The sequence below is a fragment of the Mesoplodon bidens genome (genome assembly GCF_964165515.1).
Source record: "Mesoplodon bidens genome assembly, chromosome: 1".
Lineage (NCBI taxonomy): Eukaryota > Metazoa > Chordata > Mammalia > Artiodactyla > Ziphiidae > Mesoplodon > Mesoplodon bidens.
In genome coordinates, this window is record NC_138176.1 from 80335110 (window position 1) to 80349755 (window position 14646).

A 14646-nucleotide genomic window follows, 5' to 3' on the forward strand; every position below is an offset into this window, starting at 1 on the left:
ATTTTGTAGGCTATAGAAATTTTTCTTCTTATTCTAAGCCTTTGGTTAAAACTCTTACACAATATACCTGTTATTGAAAATTGAAAGTAATCTTTGAACAGTGAACTACTGAACTTCGATAGTGTGAACAAAATCCTACCAAATAATTTTTCTGTCATTTCATAGACAACATATTGTAAATGACCACTGAAATACAAAATGTGAAAAGATATTTTAACAGAAGAATTCAAGTCATATTACTGTATATATCTATTTCCTTTCCTTCAACACTGTCCATTAGCCTTTTAAACTAAACAATCAACAAAATTAACATATCAAACAGTAACCTGACACAGTAATCACTCCATGGCAAGTTCCTCAGAGATGCGGTTGTTTTTATTAATCAGATGCACTATAAATCAAATTCAAGAGCAAACGCTTCTACCTTTGGAGCATTTTTTAAAGAAAATAAATTCCTATTTTCAAAGTTAAAAATAATGAGAATATAGCACTACCTTACCTAAAGTGACAATTTTTCTATCAAACTAAACCACAGCAAGAATTATAAAATGCTAGAAATATGTGTTATAATTGAACTCTAAATTGCACTTCCAAAAGTTATCTCCAAACTCTAAATTGGTATTCCTGAATATACTATATTAAAATAAGTTATGAGCATAAGTTGTTTAAAATACACATGCCCACCTGAGGGTTCATCTGATCTTAGAATCCATCATCCCATAAATGTCCTGTCCTGATTCTTTTTCTACAATTTAAAGAATAGCTTTTAAAATTTGTCTTGTCGGGGCTTCCCTGGTGGTGCAGTGGTTAAGAATCCGCCTGCCAGTGCAGGGGACATGGGTTCGAGCCCTGGTCCAGGAAGAACCCCCATGTTGCAGAGCAACTAAGCCTGTGCACCACAATTACTGAGCCTGCGCTCTAGAGCCCACAAGACACAACTATTGAAGCCCACACACCTAGAGCCCATGCTCCACAACAAGAGAAGCCACCAAAGTGAGAAGCCTGCACACTACAACAAAGAGTAGCCCCCACTTGCCACAACTAGAGAAAGCCCGCACACAGCAACGAAGACCCAATGCAGCCAAAAATAAATAAAATAAATTTATTTTAAAAAATTGAGTTTCATAGAAGGATCCTGATTAAAAACAAAACAAACAAGCAAAAAAAACCTCTCCTTCATAAGAATAACAAGTTCAGTAAACTAAGATTGCATTTTATCTTAAACCTGAGCAAGGAAAGCACTCTTTGAACTATAGTGGGTCATTATTGTATAATTTCTCTTTAGCCAATATTATGGGCTGAATTGTGTCCCTCCAAAATTCATGTTGAAATCATAACTCCCAGTACCTCAGCATGGGACTATATTTGGAGCTAGGGTCTTTAAAAGAATAGTTAAGTTAAAATGAGGTCATTAGGATGGACCCTAATCCAATATGATTAGTGCCCTTACACGAAGAAGAAATTAAAAAAGAGACATCATACAGAAGGAAGACCATGTAAAAGCACAAGGAGAAGATGGCCACCTACTAGACAAGGAGAGAGGTCTCAGAAGAAACCAACCCTCCTTACACCTTGACCTCAGACTTCTTGTTTCCAGAATTATGAGAAAATACATTTCTCTGTTTAATCTACCCAGTGCGTGGTACTTTGTTATGGCAGCCCTAGGAAAATAATACAGCCAACCAAGAAATGCCATAGACTTTTATCAGGGTAAAATACTTATAAAAAGGTTTATTTACATTTCAGAGGTTGTTTTGTTTTCTCTCTAAACCAGAAGGCTCCTATTAGACAGCTGCTAGTTTGTTAATGCATCTGATTTACTTGTTAGTGTCTATTTAAGTAACCCACAAAATTCAGGATACTAAAATCTTCAAGGAAAGAATAGACACTGAATGGCCCTATACATAAAAATAGAGAAATATAAACCTTCTCAGTGAATGATTTTGCTAATTCTACTGCATGATTACTCCCTCTCTCACACCTTGCATGTCAGAAATACTTTGGCTGACAGTAGAACTGACAGAGGTGGGACGGTAACATTTTTCAAAAATAAAACTATTGTCACAGAATATAGCTTCTTCTTCCCTTTGTTTCTTTCTTGCATTTTTTTTAGATTCATCAATATTTTTCAGTTTTGAACATTATCATGCTATGATATTCATGAGGGATAATATTCTAAAAAAATTTTACTAGTTTCTTGAATAGTATCAATGATTATGAGGTAAACATTTTACAGGATAGGTGAAAAGTAACTTAGGTGACTAATATAATGGCCTAAGTTCTGTCCCTCTGCACTTCAGTAGCAGCAGCTGAACAATCCTTAAAGATACATAAAACCACTATTCAACTAGTACTAGCTTATATTATTTTTAAAGTGTTTGTATGAAAGAACTGTTATCTTTTGAAAAACTTTTAAAAATTTTGAAGAAACAAATGTAACAAGATCAAAAGTTAGGAACCTATTTGTTAATTGCAAATATTCTAGTTTATTAAATTAATATTTTTTGAATTATGGTAAAATTACATGATGCAAAATTTTAGTTAATATTTAAAATATACTGAAAATATTTCCTTACCAATATTGGGGTGCTTCAAAAGACGGCAGATTCTAGCTTCCCTTTCCAGCTTCTGATGATCTATGAAAAAAATAGAAAAATAAATCACAGCATTTAGCAAAAGAGATTAAATGACAATAAACAGTATATCAAAATGACATAAAGCCTTCACATTTACTTATCCTTTGGTTTCTTTTTTTTTTTAAGTCATCATTTGAATCTGGAATTAGGTGAACACGATAGTTCAACAATATAATTATTTTTTATTGGCTTGAAGCTTGATAGAATGAGGTATAAAACAGAGCTGAATTTAGACTTTTGCTGGGGAAAACAGTAAAAATGGCACAAAACAATAGTATTCTTTCTTATCCCTACCCTAGGTATATACTGTTACAACAACTTAAATATGCCAATATAGACATACACATTTAAGCAAAGGATATCTATCTGGCAAGTGGAATGCCAATGGAACCAGTGCTAAATACGGTTAATCCCTAACAACAAAGTGTTCCCTGTCCAGTCATATTTTCTATCAATTACTCTTCCCACAATTTTCAATACAACTTCCTAGACGTATGATGCTTTTCCATATACCAAGAACTCCCCAAACACCAAACTGCTTGCTTATCTCCACCCTGCTCTGTTTCCCTAACCATTTCCTTAAAGGGGCACAGACTACTGTAAAGTTGCATTTAAAAAACCATCTGATACTCTTCTTGGTTTCTTTGTAGTAGTTGGCACGCACATAATTATAACCAAAATCACTAGCCAAAACACAAAATAAATGGCAGAGAGAGGAAGAACACCACAGAAATACATGTTGCCAATAAGAACAGTACTGTAGAGTGTGGTTCTTATTGAAAGCCTTTACATAGAGGAAATGATTTAAACCTTACAATAGCCCTCTAAGATAGGCAATATTATTATCCCTACTTTACAAGTGCAAAAACTAAGGCAGAGAGAGGTTAAGATTATAATATTCATAAGTGGCATCTACCAAATCTGCTCTCATTAACTAGTGTCATAAAACAGCCTTAAGAGAATGAGGGGGGCACCTACTTAACCACCCACACAGTTTATGCCAATGGTCCTCAAACTCTGTGGTCTCAGAATCCCTTAACACTCTTAAAAATTATCAAGGACACCCCCAAAGCTTTCGTTTATGTGGATTAGATCTATTAATGTTTACTTTACTTTATTAGAAATAAAATTGAGGCAAACTTTAAACATATATTCATAAATTCACTTAAAAACAATAATGAACCATTACATTAACATAAGTGACTGCATTTAACTTTAAACTTTTATTTGGAAATAACTGAAACTTACAGAAAATTTAAAGAATAAGAATAGTACAACATGCACCACAATATTCATTGCAGCACTATTTACAATAGCCAGGACATGGAAGCAAACTAAATGTCCATCAACAGAGGAATGGATAAAGAAGATGTGGCACATATATGCAATGGAATATTACTCAGCCATAAAACGGAATGAAATTGAGTCATTTGTAGAGATGTGGATGTACCTAGAGAGTGTCGTACAGAGTGTAGAGAGTGTCATACAGAGTGAAGTTAAGTCAGAAAGAGAAAAACAAACATCATCTATTAACGCATATATGTGGAATCTAGAAAAATGGTATAGGTGATCTTATTTGCAAAACAGAAACAGAGACACAGATGTAGAGAACAAATGTATGGATACCAAGGGGGGGGGAATTGGGAGATTGGGATTGACACATATACATTATTATTTTTTTCACATATACATTATGATACTATGTATAAAATAGGTAGCTAATGAGAACATACTGTATAGCACAGGGAACTCTACTTAATGTACTGTTGTGACCTAAATGGGAAGGAAATCCATAAAAGAGGGGATATATATATATATATATATATATATATATATATATATATATATATATATATAACTGATTCATTTTGCTGTACAGTAGAAACTAACACAACATTGTAAAGCAACTATACTCAAATAAAAATTAATTTAAAAAAAGCGTATTACAAGAAACACCTGTGTACTGTTTATTCAGACACATTATTAACATTTTATCCATTTTTTACATTATTTACACTCTCTCTCACTCCCTGTATATGTTTGTGTATATGTATACATATGTTTACCTAATTGACACACGTGTATATATAAATACATTTATATTTATATCCAAAATAATTTTTAATGAACCAGTTGAAGGTAAGTTATAAACATCAAGGTCCTTTACCCCTAAAATTTCAGTGTGTATTACTAAGAATTGTAATATTCTCTTACAATCATAGTACAGTTATCAACTTCAGCAAATTTAACATTAAGAAAATAATTTACCATCCACACTACAATTTTCTCAATTTAACCCAATGATGTCCTTTATAGCATTTTTCTCCTTTTAATGCAGGATCCAGTCTAGGGTCAGATACAGCATTTAGTTTTCATTTCTCTTTAGCTCCTTTAATCTGGAATATTTCCACAGTTTCCCTTTGCCTTTTATGACCTGACATTTTTGAAGAATACCATCATGTCTATTTTTTAAAGAGAATATTTCTCATCTTGGTTTTGCCAAATGTTTACTCATCATTTGATTGAGGCTATGTGTTTGCAGCTACAACATGTGTTCTCAGCTATGTGTTCTCAGCTAGAACATTATCCTTCTAGGCTGTCACATCTGGAGATACACATTGTCCACCTGCTCCTCAAAAGTGATGATAACTTGGATCACAGGTCAAGGTGCTGTTGAATTTCTTTGCTAAATCATTATCTTTTTAATTTTCCTTTATAACTAACAAGTATGTGGGAAGATGTTTTAAGACCATGAAAACATCTTGCTCTTTATAAAAATTTCCCCCTAGATTTAGCATCAGTGATGATTCTTGCCTGAAACAGTCTTTATTATGATGGCAGCAAAATGCTGATTTTCCAACTCCAGCACAGTAACATATTTTTCATGAAAAATACTATATTCTCCTCTCCCCTCCAAAAAAAGTGAGAAGAGTGGCACTGTTAAATTTTTCCAATCTCTTTGATGTCTGGCTTAACAGACATCTGTATTCTCATGTTTGCTTCTATATTCAATATGCTGCAATATGTTGTGTATATGAAGAGACTCTGACTCACAAGGTTATATAGTTGGACAAAGAAGAAGTGTCATAATAGCTTTTTCAGATAATTATGGATGTTATTCTTTAATATTATACCAAAACTCCATGAATGGTAGTTTCTTAAAAGTTAATTGCAATGTGAAACCTGAAACCTTATCAATAAACTTTATGAATCATATCAATGAAGTTATAAATTTTAAATCAAATTCATTTTCAACACTGTATATTGTCCAATGTAATAAAATTTTACCCTGCTACATTAAAATCTATTGTTCTTTCTTGCACTTTGAGTCTTTTACTCAGGCATAATTTAAAAATATGATGCAGTGGTCATCTGGAAAATATTGGTTCAGTATGTTACATAGTTTTTGCTGACACATTTCATTACACACTATCAGAAAAGTAACAACTGTTAATATCACCATTAATCTCATCAGAAAATTCTTTAAATTTGGGAATGAGTGTAGTTCTCACGGGCAGATACAAGTTTTCCAAAATTTTAATTTTTGTTTGAAAGCTTGAACTTTGTTATTGGCAATAAATGCTATCCGTTGTTTTCCTTGAAGTGATAGGCTCACTTTGTTCATTTTTGAGAAAATGTCTGTCGAAAACCTAAATCTGAATAATTGTAGCTAGCTGTTCAGTTGTTATTTCAAATAAAAATGGTGTTCCATGAAGAAACAGCTAATTCAGCTCCCAACTCAAATAACTGTGCAGGGGTTTTTCCTTGAGATAATCATTGTACTTCAATATGGAATAGAGGTGCTTTGTGCATTCTTCCCACTGAGTCATGCAGAATGTTCCAGAGATGTGTGATGGAAGGTCAAGAATTAATAACAGTAATAATTTTAATTGGTTCATCAAGGACAATTTTAAGTGAAATGAGGTTTTTTTTTTGGTCTATGAGTGCATGTTGTTGAAAAATAAGAGTCCAATAGTATAGTTTGATGTCACTGCCTTGATTCATGCAAAGGCCTCGGCAATTTTATGCACTATTTCTTTTGCGTAATATGTATACATATCAACGCATACCAAAAAAAGGGCAGATAATGTCTTAGTTTTATTATGAAAATAGTTTTGACCTTGTAGATCCCCTAAGAGGGTTTTGGGGACTCCTGGGTCTGTGGGCCACACTTTGAGAACCACTGGTATACATTATAAAGAACTACTTCATAATAATACTTATTTCTTTGACAATTTAGGAAAATATTTTAAACATATATAGTGTTATAGATAGCTCAAAAAGAAATAGTGTTTTAAAGAATCAGCATAGCATTGGATAGGATCTAACAGTATATCCATTATACCTGGATTACCAAATATAAAGACAGATATTCTCTGGCCTTACCATCTAGAACTACAAGTACTTCAAATAAATATAAATTCTTCAAACCCCCTATCATTTTAACAGTCTTCATTCTTTTTTTTTTTTAAGAAGTCAAATATTTTAATGGTATCCATGTTTGTTAAATAATTGAGAGTCAGACACTTTCCTTCCACAGTCTGCAAAATATTTTGGAATGACCTCAAATTTCACGGAAGGAAAGCCCTTATAGCTTCCTCATGAGGGCATAAATTCTTTAAGGGTGGGTGCTGTGTCTTACTCCCTCTGGGATCCCCAAAGCTTATTCTTTATTTTTGAAAATCTTTTTTATTTTTATTTTTTTAAATAGATCTTTATTGGAGTATAATTGCTTCACAATACTGTGTCAGTTTCTGTTGTACAACAAAGTGAATCAGCCATATGCATACATATCCCCTCCCTCTTGAACCTCCCTCCCAACCTCCCTATCCCACCTCTCTAGGTCATTGCAAACCACCGAGGTGATCTCCGTGTGCTATGCCGCTGCTTCCCACTAGCTAACTATTTTACATTCGGTAGTGTATATATGTCGATGCTACTCTCACTTCACCCCAGCTTCCAGTTTCCCCTCCCCGTCCTCCAGTCCATTCTCTATGTCTACATCTTTATTCCTGCCCTGCCAACAGTCTTCATTCTTAAGACAAGCTACTTCTAGAATATTGTTATTTAGAAATATACAAATAAACACAAAATGTTAAACCAGATTTTGAAAATGTATCTAACACCATCTTAAATACTGTAAAGTAGCCTATGTAAAGCATATGAAAAATATATGCTTAGAGGAATTATAATTTTGTTATGGAGACAGGAAAATGCAAATATACATGCTAAACCATGTGAGCTATACATCATCTAATACATATATAATCATGTGAAAAATAAAGAAAAACAAGGTAGCAAAAGACCTTTGGACAATAAGTGAGTGGTATAGTGTCTTAGCTAAAGAGATAAACATAATTATAGAATTTTATATAGCCTATTCTTATGGACTGACTGTGTCTCTGTAAAACTCATATGCTGAACTAACCCCCAGTATCCCAGAATGAGACTGTATTTGGAGATAGCGTCTTTAAAGAGGGTAATTAAGTTAGAATGAGGTCATTAAGGTAGGCCCTGATGCCATACGACTGGTGTCCTTAAAAGAAACAGAGTTAAAGAGTTTAGGACACTGACATGCCAAGAGGGAAGACCATGTGAAGACACAGGGAGAAGACAGCCATCTACAAGCTAAACAGAGAGGCCTCAGAAGAAACCAACCCTGCCAACACCTGATCTTGGATTTCTAGCCTCCATAATGTGAGAAAATAAATTTCTGTCGTTCAAGCCACCTCATCTGTGGTACTTTGTTATGGCAGCCTCTAGCTAACTAATAGACCTAAATATTAGTTTTCTATCATTGTATTAAAAATTACTACAAACTTAGAAGCTTAAAACAATATGTATTTTTAATCTTGTGTTTTCTGTGTGTCGGGAACCTGGGCATATTTTAATTGAGCCCTTTGCCTTAGGGTATCTCACAAGGCTGCAGTGAAGGCGTCAGCCAGGGTTGGGGTCTCATCGGAAGTCTTAACTGGGAAGGATCTGCTTCTGAGCCCACATAGTTGGAGGCAGTATTTAGTTCCTCAAGGGTTGTTGAACTGAGGGTCTTAGTTCCTGGTTGGCCGCTGGCTGCCCTCACTTCCTTGCCATGTGCCAACATGGAAACTTGCTTCATCAAAGCTAACAAGGGAAAGAGAGAGTCTGCTAGCAAAAGGGAAGGTCCTATCCATCTAGCCTAACCCCAGGAAGTGACCGATATCACACTTGCCATATGTGCTTGGTTAGAAGCGAGTCACTAAGCTGGCCCACTTTTAAGGGGGAAGTAATTACAGAAGGGCAGGAATAGCAGGAAGCAAGGACCATCAGTGCCATCTTAGAGGGTGTGTGCCACATCTGACTATGAGGACTGGGGTTTGCATGAGCTTCTCTCTGATACCCAGCTTCACTTACTTTTTCTTCCATACAATCACATCACTTAGTGATCTCCTATGAAACATAAGGCATTCTGCACTCTTCCATCAGGGCATGTTGTGACATCTCAAACATGATGACAGAACTAAAGTTTTCATTAAATGGAAATGCATATTGCTTGGTGTGCTTCACATTCAACATCAAGTTCACGACTTTGGAGGGAGTAGGTAGGTGAGGAGGAGTGATGAAGTGCCTATTATTACCAAAGCACACTTCTGTATTTATCCTGCTAAAGAGAAAAATTAGTTTTACATTTAAAATTTCCTCTACTTTTAATTCAGTGGGTAAAAAAAATCATACACCCTACCTCATCATTCCCAGCACTTACAACTACAATGGTAAGAGGCAAAGACAGATTACAAAAGGCAAGAAAGACATCCATAATACTGTGTATCACCATTTGAAGATTTTCTTTTATTATCCACACACCCTAAGCTAGTGTAGGACCAGCTTCATCTATCATTTAATATTTATTAAAGTACTCAACCTATATTAGTTTGGCTTTATTCTTCCTTTGAAGCTCAAGTTCACAATGTTATATGAATAAAAGTATAACTCGTCAAGCTGCAATCTTGTCAGGCCTGATAAACTACATGCTGTTAGCAATATATGGTTGAAGACTTACCGTATAAAAATGCCTTAAGGAAAATATATTATTGTTCAGTTTTGACAAAGAATCAGTGGGGAATAGTATTACCCAGTACAGAGAACTCTGGATTTAAAAAAAGTTTCTGAGAATTTTGAGAAAATGTTATTTCTTTCCACCTTTAAGGTACTTTTTGATACTTAATAAGATATTTTATTTCAAGTGAGGTAAAAAATGTGAATTTGAACCTAATAAAATAAATCCTTCACTCCTGTTCCAAGTCAAATTTTAATCTTTATGCAAAATAACTCTGATCACAAGTGAAATTAAAGAGCTAGCCTTGAATCACCTTCGAAAAGCAATGAGTATCATTAAAGCTACGTAAAGCAACAACTTATTTATCTGGCAGCCTCAGGGAATGAGCTTTTATCAGTAAGTAAATTTGAAAAGTAACTACCCCCCCAAATGATAAAGCTTTAAAATGTTAACCTCTTGAGTGTGTGTGTGTTAGGTGGGGGCGATATAATAGTCATTGCTTTCTTACATAGATGACATATAATTTAATGTTTTTGACATCATAGGGTCATCATTATTAGCTTCCATTATTACTCTGCAGTATTTCAGTGAAGCCCTCAGAGACTGCTGGGGTGTGAAAGCCCACAGGTCACTGCCCTGTGTCCCAATCTGGCCCCGTCCCCGCATGTGGAATGACCTTGCCTGCACAGGCTATGCCGATGGATGGTTTGGGCAGGGGAGGGGTTTGGCCTTCCATCATAATTGGTCACTTACCACCTCTCCCTCCACAACGACACACACACACACACACACACACACACACACGCACATTCACACAAACGTGTAAAAATACAGCCTAAGGAAGACATGGGTTTGCTACACCCAAGAGGGTTTAACTCTTCTAGCTCCCCCTTCCTACAAACATCCCCACCCCTAAAATCATCTTACATAGAAATTATGGAGGAGTCACCTCTGAGGCCCATAAAAATGGAAAGTTTAAAATCCAATTCCATCACTACTTTTTGTTCTGCTGGCCTTTGGGCTTCCCAGCTTAAGCTGCTGCCTTCCCTGCTCCTATCTCCTTGGTTCTCCCCTGGCCCAATGCTCCAACTTGAGGTCAATGCCTCAGATCTAGGTATTTGAATCCTGCTTCTCTCTCTTCTGCACTACAACAAGCCCAACTTGATTCTCAACCTTTTTTCACATTTGTTCAGTTTCTAAGCAACCACAGTCTCAAGTAAGAGACTCTCCTCTTCCCCCTCTAAAACCAAACCTGGCTGGTTATCTATTCTCAGAAGAGGGAAGATTCAACAACACGGATATAAACCACTGCACGTTTTGCATTGCTGCAACTGTTTATTATACCTTTTCTATTTCTTCACACTTTTTTGCTGCCATCTCTTATTGCTTTGAGTTTCTCCAACAAGGATATAAAAATATAAAACCACCACAAGTAACCTGGCAGTGAGTACCTGAAGAGATCTTCTCTGAATAAAAGGTACAATCTTTAGTATATGGATTCTGGAGAGCTATAATAATATGGATACTTAGATAGAAGTCGTATTCCTGGAGGTCTTGGGAGTAGATTCTGAATACATTTTTCTTGTTAGAGAAATTACTTCTAGCTAAATGAGGCCTTCTTCTGTTAGGAATATAAATTCTGTCCACTTAAGTAGGTCATATTTAAAACCACACTAAGTTAAAAGGAACTATTTAAAGGTTCACTTCATTATAAAACCTGAGCATGATGTATATGGATTTAAAGCTGTCATATTCATTTAACAAAATGTTTTTAAGTTCATAATTAAATATTATACTTTCACATTACCCATTTATTTTGAACTATGTTTAATCGATACCATAAAATTGATTTTTTAAACTATGTATTTGACCTAGATTCTTTCTGACATCAGGTATTGGTCACTTCCCATCACTTCTGCTGCCCACTAATATCCTGAAGGGAGAAGAAGATCTCAGGTTTCAGAGCAGAGCAGACAAGAGTTGCTATCTGGTTGCCAAAGTTCCCTGGCCTCTCAAAAGATTCTCTATCAAATGGGCATAAAATATCTAGCATCAAGCACTGTATTTGGAACAAAGTAGGAAATCAATAAATCACAATATCATCATTATTATTATTAAAAATCTGTCCAACTTTAAGAGAACTAGATCCCTAAAAGATACATTAAAAAGTATATTAATTCCATCAAATATTATTCATTTTACATAAACTCATATACTATGAAAATAGATTTTCCATAAAATCATTTGATTATGCTATTCAGGCCAACTGAAATAGTGGGAGAACCACTGATATCAGTGGTCAGAAAGAGATAAAATATAGTAAAATATGGACAAAAACTCATAGTTATTCAATCTTATGGTATACTCTAAATAGCTCAAAAGTAAACAAGAATACAGGCAACATTTTTTATTTGCTTCAGTGTAAAACTTTTAAACAAATTAAATTAACCAGTTACATACAAACTAATGATATTCTTTCATTAATCCATTTCACACAACCAAAAGAAATGCTGTTCTGATAAATAATTTATCACATTATATTGTTTCAGAGGGAGCTGATAGATAATATATTTAGACTATTTCCTAGATCTGTAAAGGAATAGTGAAATCTGATGGCACCATTCTTACACTGTCCTACAGGAGAAATATTTTCCCTCTTCCACCACAATAATGATATTTGTTCAAAGACATGACATATCTATGAAAATAATGCTTTAAACAAAATTATTCAAATGTAAGACAAAATCCCTATCTTATAAGGCTCCTGTTCAGCAGCAATTTAAACAAGAATACAATGTTATAGATCTTTTAAAATTGCAAATAGTAAACAGTAATTTATATAAAATACTTTCATATAAAAGTTTGTTTAATATCTGATTATATAGGGTTTCCCTGGTGGCGCAGTGGTTGAGAGTCTTCCTGCCAATGCAGGGGACGTGGGTTCGGGCCCCGGCCTGGGAGGATCCCACATGCTGCGGAGTGGCTGGGCCCGTGGGCCATGGCCGCTGGGCCTGCGCGTCCGGAGCCTGTGCTCTGCAGCAGGAGAGGCCACAGCAGTGAGAGGCCCGCATACCAAAAAAAAAAAAAAAAAAAAAAAAAAATCTGATTATATAGAATATCTACACAGCTACCAAAAATGTAGTGAGGAGATGGGAACACTCCATTCAGACCTAACAGAAGTCTTAGGACAGTCTCTTAGTAAGCCTCTCACTAGTTCTAGGTGATGGGCTGAGGAATTTGAACTGAGCTGTTATCCTTTGGGAGGGGAAGTAGGAACTTAATTGTGTAGAAAAGACACAGTGCACAAAGCACTGAAAATGAGACTGTTGCTGGAGTGTAGATTTCCTATGGATGATAAAGGGGAGCGGGCAGGAAGCCCTGCTGAGGCCCCTTGTAGCACTCGATGACCTTAGCCAGATCTCCTCCTAGGTTCGCAGCCTCTGATGGTATTGCTGTCTCCCTCTCGAGGGGTACCTCTGCCTGCCTGTGTATCTACCACTCTGCTGACGTGGAGATCTCACACACTGCACATTCTAGGGCATGGAACTAGTATTGTGAGCGTCACCAGAGGACCCCACCAGAAGAAGCAAACCAGAAGTCTAGGAACAAAAGGGTGGTATCCAGAACAGGCAAGACAGCCAGGAAAAGTCCCCACAGCAGGCCACAGTCAATACTGGTCCACTGGAGGAGAGCAAAACTTACCAAGATGACATTTAGGACACAAGGTGTCAGACAGAGTTCACACACAACAGGTGACTGTCAGTAGCACCATTTTAAACTACTATGTCTTAAGTGATTGTTAATATATCAATAAAAAATAAATCCCTACAGAAATAAGTTATGAGGGTATCAGTCGATGCATATTAAGAATTAAAGATATTTCCATGTATCTATACATCAATAATTTAATTGTACATCAATAATTTAATCCATACAAATTTTTAAAAAATATTCTAAGTATACTCCTGTAAAGAGCATAATTTTAATTGTACATCAATAATTTAATCCAGGACTTCCCTGGTGGCGCAGTGGTTAAGAATCTGCCTGCCAAAACAGAGGACACGGGTTCAATCCCTGGTCCGGGAAGATCCCACACGCCACAGAGCAACTAAGCCTGTGTGCCACAACTACTGAGCCTGCGCTCTAGAGCCTGCGAGCCACAACTACCGAGCCCACGTATCACAACTACTGAAGCCCGTGTGCCTTGAGCCTGTGCTCTGCAGCAAGAGAAGCCACAGCAATGAGAAGCCTGTGCACCGCAATGAAGAATAGTCCCCGCTTGTTGCAACTAGAGAAAGCCCGTGCGCAGCAATGAAGACCCAATGCAGCCATAAATAAATTTTTAAAAATCTTAAAATAATAATAATTTAATCCATACACATTAAAAAAATATTCTAATTATACTCCTGTAAAGAGGCAATGAGATAAATTTTGTATAATATGTTATTCTGCCCTCAGTCTCCACAATTTGGTCTATACCATAGCACTCTCCCCAGGTGTAATTTTACTTGTTTTGGAAGGATTTGCTGCAAAATTCCAATTTCTTGTTTAAGCATAATAGAGTTAAATCACTTGAGACATGTTGCATTAAATCTTTCAAACTTACTACCTAGAGACTAAAAGGACCCAGAAGAGAAACAAAGCACATACAATCCACACTTTACCAGTTTTTTCCAGTGGCCTAGATGGTTTACAGGCAGATGCACAGTAATACAAGAGAGCATTTACTTCAGGGATTTGCTATTCTTTTTAGCTTTTCTTATTGTGGTAAACATATTTTGCTATTCTTAAACATGTTTTTTTTAATAGTTAAGAACACAATTTATTCAAAACATGAAAAGTATAAAATATTTATACAGTTTTCCAGAGGACTTCTTCCTTATATAGTTTAATATTAGCATTAAAAATAAAAATAAAAGAAAAACTTTGGATAATAATTTAGAAGAATGTAGGAAAGAAATGTAAGAAACATGGATT

General features: G+C 35.6%; 1 protein-coding gene across 8 annotated transcripts in view; it reads right to left on the reverse strand.

The window, feature by feature from the left end:
- Positions 1–14646, reverse strand: part of CAMK2D (calcium/calmodulin dependent protein kinase II delta) — a gene marked incomplete at its 3' end in the record, with an annotated part of 293535 nt that overhangs the window by 201179 nt on the left and 77710 nt on the right. For all 8 annotated transcript variants that reach the window (XM_081226703.1, XM_081226704.1, XM_081226702.1 and 5 more), the window contains exon 3: positions 2577–2636. In XM_081226703.1, coding sequence (XP_081082829.1) covers positions 2577–2636 — 60 coding nt within the window. The remainder of the gene's footprint in view (positions 1–2576; positions 2637–14646) is intronic.